This window comes from Patiria miniata, unplaced genomic scaffold, assembly GCF_015706575.1.
Source record: "Patiria miniata isolate m_02_andy unplaced genomic scaffold, ASM1570657v1 HiC_scaffold_22, whole genome shotgun sequence".
NCBI classification, from domain to species: Eukaryota; Metazoa; Echinodermata; class Asteroidea; order Valvatida; family Asterinidae; genus Patiria; species Patiria miniata.
The window spans coordinates 6040547-6057802 of NW_024037061.1; the positions used below are offsets into that span (position 1 = coordinate 6040547).

The window sequence follows — 17256 nt, forward strand, 5'->3', positions numbered from 1 at the left end:
CCCCTGTGTTGTCTTTACGAGTGCTGTTTACGTAGCGCCAAAACTTCCGGGGTTATCTGTAGATGTAGTTTTTTTGTAAATGTGTGCGTTTAGCCCTTCGGATTTCGCTGTTCACTTGCTTTTGCAAAAGTTTGAAATTTTCCCAGTCTGAATGTAGACCGCTTGTTACTGCCTTCACATAGCTGCGCTCTTTCTTCCTGCAGCGACGGATTAGTAGGACAGTAGTGATCGATCGAGCCATGAGGGTCTAGGATGTCCCTGGACTGTTTTTTGTGGTACATGTACTAAGTCAGTTATTTTTGTCAGCCCGTCCCTAAAAATACTTCAATTTGCTTCAACTGTTCTGGTTTCTGGAGATGACTGCATGAATTCGGTCTGAAGCTCGAGGACAGATTTTTTCCAGCTTGGATTCATCCACGTCATTCCACTTCAAGTATAGACCTTTATGTCGGCTAACACTGTTGCGTGATCGCTAATTCCGGAGTTGCTGTAAACATTGCGAACCAGAGTTCAACCGTTAAGGCGTGTGGTGAAGAGCAAATCTAAGATGTTACTCTGTTCCTCTAACTGGGTCTCTCCTTGTAGTAAAATTTACCCTTTGTTCGACATTGTAGTCATCTGCGATGTTGATAATTTTGGATTGAATACCGTTTGCCGAGAAAGTACCAGTCTCCAAAGCATGCCCGGAATGTTGAAGTCATATCTCCTCCACTGAGAATGATGAATGGGGAGCTTACCAGGTTGAGCCTGTATTTGTGACAAGGATGTTTCCCGAATTGAAGGTGAAATTAACCACCACCATTTGTATTTCCAATTCCCACTGAAGCCTACAGGGTCGCATAAGGCAGTTTGAAGACTGGTTTAGGGGTGAAATCTGAAGATTTTGATTGGGGGTACGAGTGAAAATGGTCAAAAAACGTTATTAGTTAAGCAATACTGGCTATGTACCTAGGACTCTACTCATGGGCGTCGCGAGGGGGGCACTTGCCCCCCCCCCCCCCCCTGGAAAAGCAAAAAAAAAAAAAAAAAGGAAGACAAAAAAAAAGAAAAAAAGAAAAGATAAAGAGGCGCGAAGACAAAGTGGTGTAAATTTAATGAGTTGGGGGGGGGGGGCAAATGTCCCTGCTCCCCTCTAAAACTGATAAATCGAGAATGTGTTGAGAAATACAAGCATTTTTTGGCAAAACAATTTTTTGCCCCCCTCTAGAAAAAATCCTGGCGACGCCCATGACTCTACTATCGCACGATCATGTCCAAATGTTAAAAAAAAGGCGATTCGTAGAGTCCCAGTTACTCGGACTACAAATGATGCACCTTGACGTTTAAAAACGTTTCTTTATTGGTAATAGCCATGTCCGAGATCCGGTACCGAAATCCGGCGGATAACTTAAAGTTTCGTCGCAACTGGTGCATCGTTACAGCGCCCTCTTTAGACGTAATATCTGTATCTGCAAGATGGCGGCCTCCAGTGAAAGAAATGAACTGCATGCCTCTGACAGTTCCAATGCTGATTTTGGCAATAAGCATCAAGAAAACAGTGACCCAAAACCAGCACATGGGCTGCTGTCTTTTGTCAAAGGTACTTGTTTCCTAAAGTTGTAATTAACCTGGGCATTTAGTCAATAACGCAATCTCAACCTCAGTCAGGCTAGCTGGAATTACCCAGCATGCCCAGCACGTTATCATCTGATCTAGTGATCCTTGGGTTGTCATTATTTTTAGCTGGAGGAAGTTTTTCACTTGGACCTGCAGCATTGGAAGATCCAATAAAAATTCGAAAATGTGCAATTTTGTCCCCGTAACACACTAATTTCAACTGGGACTCACCCACACCTTGCCTGGCATAACCACTACACAGGTCCTTGACCTTTTTTTTGAAGAAAAAAACAATCCACGATGAAGATTCAGCCTACAATTGCAGTGAAAAAAAGGAGGCATAACTGACAGCCATGCAGCCATGATGATGCCTGGAGCTAGATTTGTGCACAAACAAACTGCAAAGCGCTGTCAATTACCATGTACATACAGCGAACCACCAGTCACACTTGCCAACTGCACGACCAGACGACGACGCGGCACGGCATGGGGCTGAAACGCACACCCGACGACTGTTTGTCCGCCAACTTCGGCTGCCGTTCTACCTCTGCCGTGATGTGAGTGAAGCCTCATAGTTACTGCAGCAGTAGTGCATCAAACAGTCGTCGGGTGCACGCTTCAACGCCATGCCGCACCGTGCCGTGGCAAGTGTGACTGGTGGTTCGCTGTGTGTGAATGGTAATTGACAGCGCTTTGCAGTTTGTTTGTGCACAAATCTAGCTCCGAGCATCATCATGGCCGCACGGCTGTCGGTTATGTCTCCTTTTTTCACTGCAATTGTAGGCTGAATCTTCATCGTGGATGTTGCCTGTCATTCCAAAATCTTTGAAGCCCTCTGTAGTGAAGCGTGTCCTCTTGTGTGCGCTCTTTATACGCGGCGGCGTATAGCATCCCTGTACTGGGTCATTCCATGCCAACTCAACAAATGGTGCACACCATCACCTCTTGGATTTTTTTCTTTTTTGGTGTACTGAAAGATACTTAAGAGAAATGCAAATTCTGAAAATTTGGGGTCTCTACGACTTTTCGTTCTTGCGCAACAGCATTTTGAAATTTGAGGTGGGCGGGGCCAAAAGTGCGTCGCGTCACGAAATTCAATGTTTAAAGGGCCATATATTTAAAACTATACCCCCCAGACATTTCAAACTTGGTAATCTGGGCTATTTTTTGCTGTAGATTTCAAATATTTAAACAGAAAGAAAGTAGCTTGTTTCATTTTTAAGTTAGAGGGGCCCCAAAATGGCCCAAAACTCATCTGGACCAATGTTCGGGGGGGTGTAAGTCAAAAATTGAAAATATTTTTTACACCAAATTTTTTGCCTGTAATAGCCCCCAGTTGAAACTACTTTCATGTAAAATCTTACACTTATATTAACTTCATTGAATGAGATATAGCCCTTGCAAAAAGCAAATTGTTTATTTTTACGATAACTTGACCCCCCCAAAAACCAACGTCAGACATTCCGCACCAAATTTTGCTTCACATATGTTTGAGGTTGGTCCTTAGTGAAGTCCTCTGAAAAGTTTCATGTTGGTGTCTAAATGTCTTCAGTGGATAGCTGGGCTTTTTAAAGAGTCTATATCTTATGATGCTGCAGGTTCCGTAACATACATGTACATGCATGTACATGTACTTGTATTTTACGGAACCAGCACAACAAAATCCCCCGACTGTTGAAAGACTTGGGTCAAGACTACCCATTTCCTGCTCAATAAACAGTTGCTTGTAGACCTACGTAAGCATTATTTGCAAATTAGGTTAAATGACTTGAGAGTCTTATTCTTTCCATGTGCTCATCACACAGCATGCATGTCATGTATACATTGTACACATGTAGTAATTAACCAGTTCTCACTTGCATAGTATAGCACTGACCTGAACCAAAGAGAAGTGATTCAGTTTGAGTAAAGGGTCTATGGTTTTAACCTGATTGATCTTAGTTTTCATTATGGATAAGGGGAAACCTAGTTCATGCAGGAAACTCATCATGCACCAATTGTAGCAGCTGACCTCAACCCAGGAAAATATGTTTGTGTGCATTGTCTATGATGATGTTTGGTACATTGCTGTTGTAGAAGATGTATCACAACTTCATGGGGATGTGTATGTCTGCTTCATGTACAGGACGGAATCAACAAATACTCTCTATTGGCCACAAAGAGAGGATAAATGTAACATTCCATTTGTTGATGTGTTGTGTTGCGTACCAACACCAGAACTTCTACATAGCAGTGGAAGGCAATACAAACTTAGTGAGCCAACCATCATGCAACTCATTCAACTTCATCAAAACAACATGTACATCACAAGGAATGCATAATTTCACCTGTGAAACTGTAAACAATTATATCAACTGTCTACATGTACAAATGTAAGCTTAGTTTCATACCCAACTTATTCTTTATGTACCGACTGCTGTTATTCTACATTGTATGTACGTGTACATGTATGTTACGGAACCTGCAGCATCATAAGATATAGACTCTTTAAAAAGCCCAGCTATCCACTGAAGACATTTAGACACCAACATGAAACTTTTCAGAGGACTTCACTAAGGACCAACCTCAAACATATGTGAAGCAAAATTTGGTGCAGAATGTCTGACGTTGGTTTTTGGGGGGGTCTAGTTATCGTAAAAATAAACAATTTGCTTTTTGCAAGGGCTATATCTCATTCAATGAAGTTAATATAAGTGTAAGATTTTACATGAAAGTAGTTTCAACTGGGGGCTATTACAGACTAAAAATTTGGTGAAAAAAATATTTTCAATTTTTGACTTACACCCCCCCGAACATTGGTCCAGATGAGTTTTGGGCCATTTTGGGGCCCCTCTAACTTAAAAATGAAACAAGCTACTTTCTTTCTGTTTAAATATTTGAAATCTACAGCAAAAAATAGTACAGATTACCAAGTTTGAAATGTCTGGGGGGTATAGTTTTAAATATATGGCCCTTTAAACATTGAATTTCATGACGCGACGCACTTTTGGCCCCGCCCACCTCAAATTTCAAAATGCTGTTGCGCAAGAACGAAAAGTCGTAGAGACCCCAAATTTTCAGAATTTGCATTTCTCCTAAGTATCTTTCAGTACACCAAAAAAGAAAAAAATCCAAGAGGTGATGGTGTGCACCATTTGTTGAGTTGGCATGGAATGACCCTACTTCACAGAGCTCCAAAGATTTTGGAAAGACAGGCAACAGCCGCGGTGCGCTTTGCCAAAGTTGACGCATGCTCAGTAGATGATTCAAGCTCTTGTCTAGCTCCCTGGCCCCATTGGCCTTTTGACTGTTTATTTGCATAAACAAAGACATCACAGCTTTGGGGTCATCGCTTTTAATTGGCTGCCATCAATAGACGTTTTACGTGTGCATATATGGACTTAAGAAAGATTCCTAAAATTCTCGAAAAATTTGGATGTAAGATAACCTAATCAACCTTTTGGGCAAAAGCTGAGACATCATAGAATACAACTGCAAGTGCAGTTTACTGCAGTTTCATGTGGCAAACAAAGACACTCTCTTTAAAAGTTTGGTTTGCACACTGTGTGGCAAAGGATACAGCCCAGCAATACCGTTGCCACACTAGGCCCAATTTACAGGTCCCTCTTTAGTTTTGGTCAATAGAGTCAAGAGATATTTGTATCATTCCAAAACGTTCATGGCAACGTAAAGCAGACCTCCTTTAAAATTCTGATGTAATGACCCCATTTTTGTAATTTTGAACAGTGGGCCTAATCATCTTTAGGGAGATTCCAGAACTTCTAGACATGCTAGAACTAGACTGGTAGTATTAGCTTGAAATATCCAGCTCACTAGGCTCATGACATGGGGAGATTTGCCAGTAGAGCTGGAATTATTTCCCTGACTTAGACAGCAGTTTTCACTTTTAGGGCCGATATATTGGGTCTCTGGTCAGACCAAAGTTCCGGAATTGACGGGGCGTCGCAGCTTTTTGTTTTCTTTTTTTTTTGGCTTTTTTTTTTCTTCAAGCTTGGATTGTACAGACAAGGTGGGGTACTATTTTGCTTTTTTGGTGTCCTCATGTACATTGGTGTCCTCCATAATTTGCCTTGGTGCTCTTGATCATTTGCCTTGGTGCAATTTCCCATTTCTTGGTACTCTTTGGTAAAAAATATTGAGGAGGTGCGGCAATAGAGGGCGCTGTTGGAGCTACCGCGGAACATTTTGGGGGAAAAAAAGATTGACGCGCATGATTAAAATCGACGTGCGCGCTGACCAGAGACCAACTTATTTTTCTTTTTGGCCTAAGATAAAACTTGAAGTTTTTGAAAAAAAGAGCAAAACCTGAAGAATGCACAGCAGGGAATCGAACTCGGGACCTCTGATCATTAGCCAGCATGCCTAACCACTAGGCCACAGCAGTGCTCAACCAACCCTTGCAATTCATAAATTATATACTTTCACACACCTGGAGAGAGTATACGCGCGCGCGTAGGTAAAAGGTTCTCCACAATCCTATAACCTTGATTCAAGTCGCCTGAAAAATGGTCACCCTGTACTATTGTGTAAATAAAAAATGATGCACTGTGAGCTGTCCGTGCGAAAGAGAACTCATGGACTACTCAAAGTGCATCATAAAACAGACGTCGTTTGGTGCGCGCGTGGTGCTGCTGGTAATTGCAAACCACTACCTGGGCATCAGGGGGAGACAGTCTTAATGAATTAGCATAACCATGATGTGTGTACAGAGGGAACAAAATATGACATATTATGAATGTGATGATTGTTACTAAAGGGACAATAAAAAGCTGTGACATTAAACTATAACATTTGTATTTAAACCATATGTTATGTATTAACTGTGCCTGTAAAGATATGTACATGTGTGTCCTATTGATTTCTGAATGGTGTGTGTTGATTCAAGGATGTGAGAGTGTGGTTTCTCCTATTGTAATTGCAACCCCTGATTGTAACACCATTCCATTTATTACTTTGATAATGTATTACATGGTGCTACCTTCATTAGGATTCATTTATATTTTATTTGGAAAACTATTCCGCCCTTTAGGTTCTATGTTTATGGTGAGTGTTGCTGGCATTGCAATGATATCTGGATTTGGTTTGACGATGGCTGGAGCCAAGAGAAGACATCCGGGCTCTTTCAGTAAGGTAGGTGTCAAAGTCTGCATATCCACTGCAATTTGAAAATGTATTATGTATTTGAAATACAAATATGTAATATTATAATACATATATTTAATATTTTTTTAAATCCTTGTGATTTTTACACTTTCTAAAAAAATGAATTTGTACATCTGCATGTAAGATAAGTTAGACAGCAATACTTGCGCTTTATCCTCTGAATTATATAGTGATTCTTTTATTTTGTGATTCCACTTTAGTTATAGGCTTTTGATTTGAGGTAATTTTAAAACATACAGGATTTTTTTTATATTGAATGATTGATTGATTAATTCCATGTCATTGTCTCCTTTGTCCACAGGGTATTCTTCCCGATCCATCAGTAAGTCTTCATGAGAGTGGAGCATCATTAGGAATGCGTGCTTTACTCTGGGGTTCATTGTTTGCTGTGACTGGCTTTGGCACATTGACCTTTGCTGTATGTAAAGTCATGGGCGTTAAATCAGTAAGTGCAGGACCAAAGTCTGACCTTAACTTGTCATAAAAGATCGTCTTCCTTTAATTTGATATACATTGTAGTGATATACTTCTGAGGCGAGTTACAGAGTGAACACAGAATTCCACATTTTTTGTCGTTTTACAATTCTGTTTTCTCTGACAAATGCAGGTCGAGGATTTCAAGACCAAATTTCAGTCAGTTGCACCCAGAATCAGGAGAAATCCAGCCAGTGAACCAGAGGAGGTGACGCTGAGGAAGTTGAGACAAGAAATTTTAGAGGAAGAGGTTAAAGATACTTGAAAGCCTGATGAGTGTCAACTGGTTCCTATATGTGATACAGGCCAAGGATAGGAGGAGAAGTCTGAGTGATAATTGAGATATGACGTACATATACTCACTCAATTGTGTCTCGGTCAGGCTACATTATTTGTGACTCAGGTTATCCAATCAAAATGATTTAATTGGCTCAATGACTTTTACAAGTGTTTTCTGGTCTCCTATAATTAATTGCTGTGTTCTGTAACCAGTGAGGCAAAGAGTACCCAAGGCCAAAGTGAAGATGTCATGTGATCACAGAATGTATAGAATTCACAGACTATATCAAAACACAAATGTTTGGATCTATGTACATGTACAGTGTTTTCATGAAATATTTTTGCAGTACAAGTAAGTAGAGTGTTGAGGAAATCAGTCATTTCGTGGATGCTTTGACATTCCTGAGCATTTCAATTATGGTTACCTACTCATTGAGGTTTGTTTTTTAATTGTGGAAAGTTGTGGGAACAATAATACTCATGTGTATAAAAATTAAGGTCAATCTAGGTAATGTTTCCACTGAGGTGTGCAGTAATTGGGATCCATCCTGTGGTTAATACAAAAACCTCTGAAACAGATCGTCTGAACAGATCTGAACTACATGTACATGTAGTCATATTTTACCATGTACATGTTATACCAAGGCATGTGAGTTGAATATTTTGAATGACTGTATTTTTAATATTACACTTAAAATAAATCAATGAAAATGTTTTTGAAAATGCCAGTTGTCAAGATTGGTTATTAAAGTATTCTTTTATTAACCGTGTTTTAAAAATTACAAAGATAAGGGCGTCATGAATAATACTGTTCCCTGACATCTGCACTATGTCATTGAGACTGGATGACATAGTTAAAGTCAAGATTTTAAACGAGGTGAGGGGCACCCGGGGACACGTCCCCCCCTTGTTACGTCACTGTTCCCATGCTCCATGAGTCTTCCTGCAGAGGGAAGGAAGACGCATGCAGCATGGGAATAGTGACGTAACAAGGGGGGGGGGGGGACGTGTCCCCGGGTGCCCCTCACTTCGTTTAAAATCTTGAATTTAACCAAATATACACTGCACTGTTGAATCGGCCCCTTGAACATTTTGCGCACCCTCAGGTGCACCCCCAGAAGTTTAACCCTAGTTACGCCACTGCATGGTAAAGGGAAAGTATTTGGAACTGCATGTTTTTCTTGCAGACCTCGGCCATTTGAGTGAACATGCAAATACCTCGTTCCAAATTAGCCCATCGCATTTGACACTGAACGAACAAAACTAGTCCACAAACTTTCAGAAAATTAGGCCCTCGAGAGTGGATAGTTCCCATTAAACAAAAAGTTGTTTAGGCCCCAAAAAAAGTCTCCGGTTTCTGGTATGGAGCTTGTCCAAAAAGTGGTGCGGCGACGCGTTTTTTTTTTTTTTTTTTTACGTGACTTTTTTGCTTCAAATGTCGACTGATGACTGCAAATGGTGCCCGACAAAACTTAGTACAAATATATGGGAGTCCAGAGAGGCCACATAAAGCTTATTCTCGATCATAACCCCATCTAAAAACACGTTAAAATTTAGCCCGACTGCGTCTGGCCGTACAGTACTATCGCAAGCTCTGTAGTACGGCCAGACGCCCGATGCTTCCACAGAGACTGAATTTTTTTGGCCGCCGATGTAGCGATTTTGCTACATCTTTCGATCGCGATTATCTTTTCATCCAGGACACAAATTTCCAAAGTTAAGGTTCGTAGTCGTAGAGCAACTCATACCTTTTCGAAAAAACGTTCTTTGGTCTCAATATTTTCATCCATACGGCCCCGCCGCACGCACGTTCAAAAACACGATGTCATGTCACAGACTGTTTATGCATATTTATGAGTTTGCGCGGGCGCGCCTGCATATTGCAGACATTACAGCGCGGCCGCCATTTTGAAATCGCATGGGGGATCGCATGGGGGACGATATTTGTGAAATCTGATGACTGAAATTCGTCTTGTGGCCAGATGGATAAATATATTGAGACCAAAGAACGTTTTTTTCGAAAAGGTATGAGTTGCTCTACGACTACGAACCTTAACTTTGGAAATTTGTGTCCTGGATGAAAAGATAATCGCGATCGAAAGATGTAGCAAAATCGCTACATCGGCGGCCAAAAAAATTCAGTCTCTGTGGAAGCATCGGGCGTCTGGCCGTACTACAGAGCTTGCGATAGTACTGTACGGCCAGACGCAGTCGGGCTAGTTAAAATTGTGCAGCAGCAGGATTCCAGTCAAACCAGTGAGTTTGGCGGTTTTGAGACATCATATTTTATTGAAAAAAAACTTTTCCATTTTGCCGACGCGCATGGCTACGGCGACGCGCGCGCATACCAGAAACCGGAGACTTTTTTTTTGGCCTTAGCCTCCTGTATTTTTAGTCATGTTTCGTCATCTACCTTGATTAATTGTGATAAATTGTTTTGACTTCGAATTAGGAAAACCTGTGTCAAGATGCAAATGTACATATTTTCGTCCAATACATTTGATCGTTTTCGATAGCAACATCCGTTTTCAAGCCGATAGCGATGAAGTGGAGTCAGGGGCGTAACTATGGTGAAACACCTCGGGGGGGGGGGGGGCTTGCCTTTTTCGTTTTTGAACTAATAAAGGTCTACACGTATATATGGACGTAAATGCTATAGCTGTTATACTGAAACACAAACCACAGGGAGTTACGCTCCCGTTGTTACCAAATCTTACGACAAAAAATTAAAAACAACTGGATTTTTCTATTGTGCTTTCCGGAAACTTTTTTTTATGGAGTCCGTTTTTTTAGGGCAGGCATGAGAATGGATTTAAATGAGAAAAAAACAGGAAACTTGTGCAAAAACAGGAAAAAAGGTGTGAAATCGGGCAAAAAAGCCCCAAAACACACACAAAATAAATAAAAACGCGGAAATTTGGGCAACAAATAAAAACAGGAATTCCTGTTGACAGGAAGATGCTCATGTCTGTAGGGAGTTAGGGACTCCGCTAGCCCAGGCTGGACTCCGTTGTGTACACGCGACGGTCAGTCGTAAAGCATGAAGACGTCGCCCAGGCTCCATTTTGAACTTACGGATAAAACATAGTTTGCACTCCAGCGTTATTTGTCAAACTCCCGATAATCATCATGCGCTGGAGTTACTCAATCTATCTCTAACTAACGTTATATATTGGTGTCGTATGACTGAAACAGTGGATTTTGTTCTCAATCATACTTGGAGCAACAGGGCCAGCAACTGTACACTCCCAAGAATGAATGTATAAATGAAATCATGAACAGCTACAAAAATCAGCTAACAAACTTGTGAAGAATATACTCACGGGGAAGAAATTTCTTGCGAATAGGCCTACCCGCTCAGTACTATGGCATTCACTGTTTCAAAACTTGCAACCACGGTGGACGGGCGTCAATCGCTTCTCAAAAGTGGGGGGACATACTTTGATCAGAACTAGTTGCGAGCGCGAAGCCCTTACGGCATGGGGTTAACCGCCCTGAATCCTCCAAAATCCTTTTTGCAAATTGGAGGAATTTGCAGGATTGAGGTTACATGGCAAAAGTGGATTGCTGATTTCGGAGTACGCACTGTGTCAAGGTTTTGGGCCGGACCTTGTGTTGTTTATGCTCAGCCGTGCATAAATTTAGCCCTTGATTATACTTGACATCCTCCGCACTGCTCCAGGATGTCACTGCCTCTGCCTCAGCCTATTGACAGTCATAGCCGGAGGATTTTGCAGGATTCAGGCAGTGGTCACCCTCCATGGACCATATTCAAGAAATATCGAAGGAATTTGCAGGATTGAGGCTATATGATATTTTTCCATGAGGCCAATTGGAGGATTTTGCAGGATTGAGGCTATACATCCTAGCAAAAAGGCCTAGGGAGTTAGGGGCCCGAAAAAAATTAGATCCTAGATGCTCTGTGGTGTGATCTGAGGCAATTTATGACCACTTTTACCAATATTTTCTTAGCAAAAGAAAATATTTGAACATCGTTTTCGAGGTTGGAGTCATTGAATCAGCTATTCTGAGCTAGGCATGGATGGGGTCCAGGCCCGGAAAAAAATGATTCAATAGATGCTCTGTGCTGCGATCTGAGGCAATTTCTGACCACTTTTACCAATATTTTCTGAGCGAAAGATAATGATTTAAACATCATTTTCGAGGTTGAAGTCATTGAATAAGCTATTCTCAGCTAAAGGCGTGGGGTTTGGGGCCCGCTTAAGGGCCCGAAAAAAAAATGATTCTAGATGCTCTGTGGTGCGATCTGAGGCAATGTATGACCACTTTAACCAATATTTTTTAGCAAAAGATAATATTAAAACATCATTTTCGAGGTTGAAGTCATTGAATAAGCTATTCTCAGCTAAAGGCGTGGGGTTCGGGGCCCGCCAATTAAGGGCCCCGAAACATTTTGGATTCTAAATTCTCTGTGGTGCGATCTGAGGCAATAATTGCTGACCACCTTAACCAATATTTTCTTAGCAAAAGATACATTGTAGTATATTGTAGTAAATAGGGCCCTGTAAATGAGTTACGAGTTCAAAAAACTGGGGGGGGGGGACATTTGATATTATGTCCCCATCCTTCAAAAAGTGGGGGGACATGTCCCCCGTCCCCCCCCCCCCCCAGGATTGACGCCCATGCCACGGTGACCGTAAGGTCAGAGCCAAATTCTTCTAAATGCACATCAAAAATCTGTCAGATTTGTCAAAAATCTGCCAAACTCCCCAGAATTACTCAAAATACAATATAAACACTTAAAATCACATGCAGATTGGTACTATTGCCTTAATTAAGGTTCAAATTGCATTATAAACAATCTATAGTCTCATAAAGATGTTATTATGAAACTATCGTGTAAATTTCGGGCAAAACGCGGATCAGGCCACGACGAAGTCCATTTTCCAGTGAACCTCAGCACCTAGACCAGCCAACCTGTCCCTTTATGGAAGGGTTTGTTTTAAAGAATTGAGGCTTTTGTAAACAAATGTTCAATTTTTTGATCAAATTTGCTGTTTTTCTGTCAAATAACCAATTTGTTTTGCAGAATTCTGCCAGAAATCTGCCAAAAAAATCTATTCTGTCAAATTTTCTGTCAAACTCGTTTTTTTTTACAAAAATTCTGTCAAAGTTAGCCGAAAATCGGCTAAAACGGTCACCCTGCTTGCAACCGGTCATACTAATAAGCGTAAACACAGCGTCAACACACACAGAAGTATCAACACAGCGTCAACACCTCCAAAACGCATTTAAATTGACAAAACCGGTGTTCAAACTGTACAGTATGGGCAGAAATAAAATTTTGGCTCAATATCAATAAGATAAACGTCTGAAAATTGTAATTTTCTGTTCAAGAAAATTGGCTCTCAGTGCAGGCCGAAATCGGCAGCCAGGTTGCTTCAGGGGCAGCGCAGACGATACCATTACGCAAAAGGGGTAATATCATTATACAATAAATCATCAGAGGGCGGTCGTTACGTGTGAATACGTTTACGACATAATAATTTCATTACCTCCACACCCATATCTGAAATGGTGAGGTCCAAGTTCGGTGCAAAGGCAAGATGGCCGACAACGGCGGTGCTGCTTTGGATCATTTTATCGCGTGAAAAAAACTCCATTCTCGTAAACGAAATGTAACCTCTGACCCACCGAAAATCTCTTTTAGTCTAAACTTTAAAGTTCTATGCCTTTTTTTTGTCGATTTAGAATGCGTTTTGGCAGTGTTGACGGTGTGTTGACGCTTCTTTCATGTGTTGACGCTTCTATCATGTGTTGACGCTGTGTTGACGCTGTGTTAGTGACGCTTATTAGTACGAGCCCTGCAGCTACTATGCTACTAACGGCGAGCTCGATGTGTTCGTGAAATTCACAGTGCGTAATTATTGCGGCGTTTGCCCAACAGTTTTGGCATGAAAAAAGTGTAAATACATTTGCGAAGGCGGACGTAATAATACAGGTTGATACATTAGATATGATGCTTTCAGATATGAACACCAGTCCAAGCGCTCATTTCGACAGCGCGGTGTATATTTTTGTTTTCATTTCAAGATTTCAATGGGGGGGGGGGGCACGGAGTTACGCCACGGAGTGGAGTCTTTGCATTGAGTCACGAAGTCAGTTTCTCACTCAAGGTTTCCCCTACTCTTTTTAACAATTAAGTGATAACTTATTACTGTCCTTTTGCACTTTAAAATAAAATAGTTGATCACGAATATAATTTAGCTTACCAATTTTTCTTTCGTAATTTTATTAGATTTATATCCTTCATTCAAGATAAGGAACCTTGTTTTTCCATAGAAATAATGTAATCTTTCAAATCGAATGCTCAAAATTTACAAAAGTACCGTAATAAAAGTATTAATAACAGCGGTAATGTATAGTGGCATGTCGTTTATTCTTGGATACAGACATAAACACAAATCTGGCCACATTTCCTGCAAGTGTCGTGCTTTCCATTACATAGGCCTCAACTGCTACATAGCTACCATCCCCATTTGACCTTCATAATTTGATGAGATAATTTGATTTATTAACGACTCTACGTTTAGAGCGGTAACATGTCTTATTATGATCACGCGACTGAACATTGATTTTTAAAGGTTCCCAAAAATTCACGGAAATTCCATGTTCTCAGGTAATGATGTGTGAAAGTTAATAATTTACTTTTTAACAATCTTTCCAACTATTATGCGTGTTAGAGCCCGAAAGGGGCGCATTCCGGCCGAAAGGATCCCTTTAAATGAACACCTAGCTCTCACGGAAAACAGTGCTGTCATCCATTAGGCTCCTGTTGACCGAAGCGTAATGCCTATTAGTTGCCATGGAAGTACACTGTATGCTTTTATAGGGTAGGCACGGGTTTTATGCAGATTAATATGCATGGTAGTGGAAAGTCTGGGTCCTTAACCTCGTCCCCAGGGCTTACTTCATTTTCAACCACGTTTCCAATAGTAACCCCTGGGAGGGAATTCACCTTGCTTTTCGCATCCTGATTCGATACTTCAATAGCATGTAATGGATTTATATCGTGTAAACTCGGTGTGTGTGTGTTTTCAACGTGTATTACGTGTTGTAACGTTCATCGTTAGGCCGTGACCGAATTTGGCTGCGGCTGGAAATTACACGCGTCTATATATAGCGTATATTATAACGGCTGCAGCCACTTTCCATAGACCCATGTGTAATATTCAAGTCGTAGCCAAGTAATTCGGACACGGCCAATACCATCCGGTCCTGAAATTTTGCATGAGCAAAACTATTCAACATGGAAATAATCAAATACAAAGGCGAGAGCAGGTAGTGGGACCGTACTGCTCGGTACCATGGGAGCAAGGTTGGTGGGCCCCATGCGCATCACTGTATGCGTGATGGTTCCATGCCATTCCAATGGTACATCATTACAAGGCGTGGACTTACCCGTTATAGACCTATTGGCCGCAGATAGTCAGTGCCATCGGTAAGAACTATTGTGTTGTACATTTAGCACACGATATGAATTCCACCGACGACAACTCGTCTGTTGTTGGATATGAAGAGCCATACGTAATGCAGCAAGACCCTATCGTCATATTTGGAGTCATTCTGCAAACTCTTACAATTGTACTCATAGTCCTCCTTAATTCACTTGGTCTTGTAGTTCTTCGCCGCACCAGTGACATCCAAGAAACTACCAAGACCTTTATAGCGTCGCTTACCGTATCAGATCTGTGTAATGGAACCTTCAACGCAACCCCCAACCTAATCACTCGTATTTATAACCGCTGGGTGCTTGGAAACCCGCTGTGTACTTTGTCGAAAGTTGTGTCACCGACGCTGTACTCGACAAGCATTTTATCACTTCTTATTCTTACTGTTGATCGCTTTCTGGCTATCGTTCATCCACTTCACTACCCGAGGCTGATGACACCAATTCGCGCAAAGATTGTCATTATTTTGTTATGGACATTACCCTTTTCAATCTATTTGGTTTTATTTGGCATACTATTTCAATCGACGGTTTCTAGCAGTGGTGTATGCGAATACGGAGTTCTAGCCATATACCGCTATGGAACCATTTGTGTTATCACCATTCCTCTTGCTGCTATTCTGATTCTGTACATTTATATTCTGAAAGTTGCTCGGCAGCATGCACGACGCATAGCAGCCCAGAATCAGATCGGTAACCCAGTGGGGGGACAAGACGCCCCACGAAGAATGAGTACCAAATCAGCAACGACGATACTCATCATAACGGGCGCGTTATGTCTCAGCTGGACCCCTCAACTTACCATTCATTTACTGAAATCAAGACATGTTTTTATTCACGCTGGTTTGGATATCATTGCGTACTGTATATTCATCAGTAGCGGCTGGCTGAATGTTGTCATTTATTACTGGAGGAATAGGGAGCTTCGGCGAGCATTTCACAGCTTGATATCCCAATGTCGGGGCGTGAATTCTCATTAGTAATGTCAGAAGAATGAGCGTTCTCCTGTACTACGTATATCCACCGACTTGTATCCGTCACTGTCGAGAGGCCTCCTAGTTAAAACTCCGAGAAGGAAAGCAGAAAGTACGCTACCATGCAGAATCACGTATACCAACACGCTTACAAACTTTCTTTTTTGTCATGTAGTATACTGTTTCTCGCCTCCCAAATGTCACAATATCGTCACTGACGGCGGTAACGAACAGTCAGTGGATCGTGCTTTCGAGTGTATAGCATATGAACCCTGTTTTGTACATTATCCAGTTTTACCAACTGTGTGGATTCTTTTCCAGCAAACTGGAAGTTCCCCCCCCCCCCAAAAAAAAAAAAAATGTACCCAATTTGACGCTTCGATACTTTTCAAAGAGCAACTTCGGCAAAGTTGGGTGATGCAGTCTGGATCAAACTGCTGTACTGAACAAACACACTGACACAAACCAAGCGTCGGTATGTTTTCAAAGTGAAGAAATGACTGTCCATCATGTCTGAGAAATAAAAGGTTATCAGTTTGACTATATCAACCGATACAATGGAAAAGGTGACGCGGTGTCAGCGCATCAAGAACAAAACCTGACAGAAGAGACTTGAAAATCAGAATTTTGTGTGGACCTTTCCAAGTGAGAAAGCACATACAGGGTGAGTAAAAGAAAACCTAAATGGTGCCCCTATTTTTGTTTTAAAGAAGTTCTGCATGTAGCGCTTTCCAAGTCGAGGATATGAAAGCCCAATTAACAAGCTGTCTTTTAGTGAAAGAATCATTCAAATCGCTCATGTACTTTTCCAGTTATGGAATTTTAAACACAACATCGTTTTTAACCTTGTCCAAGGATCACAATAAAGGTAGGTGATATTTCACAGAACAAAATGTAATCGTGATAACTGGCACTTATAGCATTTATTTTTAAACCTGCTGCTTCCAATGTTAACATTTCGTGCTTTACAATGCCAAGACTTTAAAGTCTTGCCCAACCTTCTACTTGGCAACCCGGAGACTTACGGGATTATTCTGATACTCTTTTCAGGATGCGACATGGTTTCGTTATACTGAACTGAATATCACGTATTAATGTGATCCGTGGACAATGTTAAAACACAAGTGTTTGTGTTAACAATTCCATAACTTGAAAAGTACATGAGCGATTAGAATGATTCTTTCACTATAAAGAAAGTTTAAATATATTGGGCTTTCATATCCTAGATTTGGAAAACGCTACATGCAGAGCTTCTTAAAAAAAAAAAAAAATAGGGGACACCATTTGGGTTTCTTTTTT

General features: G+C 41.1%; 1 protein-coding gene across 1 annotated transcript; it reads left to right on the forward strand.

Annotated features, from left to right (window-relative positions):
* The first annotated feature begins 1408 nt into the window (after window positions 1-1408).
* LOC119730786 (transmembrane protein 242-like) lies at window positions 1409-8235 on the forward strand. Its single transcript, XM_038203816.1, has 4 exons — window positions 1409-1579; window positions 6626-6726; window positions 7061-7204; window positions 7367-8235. The coding sequence occupies exons 1-4, from the start codon at window positions 1456-1458 to the stop codon at window positions 7496-7498; spliced, it is 501 nt and encodes a 166-aa protein (XP_038059744.1). The 5' UTR covers window positions 1409-1455; the 3' UTR covers window positions 7499-8235.
* The last annotated feature ends 9021 nt before the right edge of the window (window positions 8236-17256 follow it).

Excerpts from the sequence above, each read along its gene's own strand:
- LOC119730786 (XM_038203816.1), top strand. The coding sequence starts at position 1,456 with ATGGCGGCCTCCAGTGAAAGAAATGAACTGCATGCCTCTGACAGTTCC. Across the intron at positions 6,727-7,060 it reads ATCCGGGCTCTTTCAGTAAG|GGTATTCTTCCCGATCCATC; the intron begins GTAGGTGTCAAA and ends CTTTGTCCACAG. Across the intron at positions 7,205-7,366 it reads AAGTCATGGGCGTTAAATCA|GTCGAGGATTTCAAGACCAA; the intron begins GTAAGTGCAGGA and ends TGACAAATGCAG.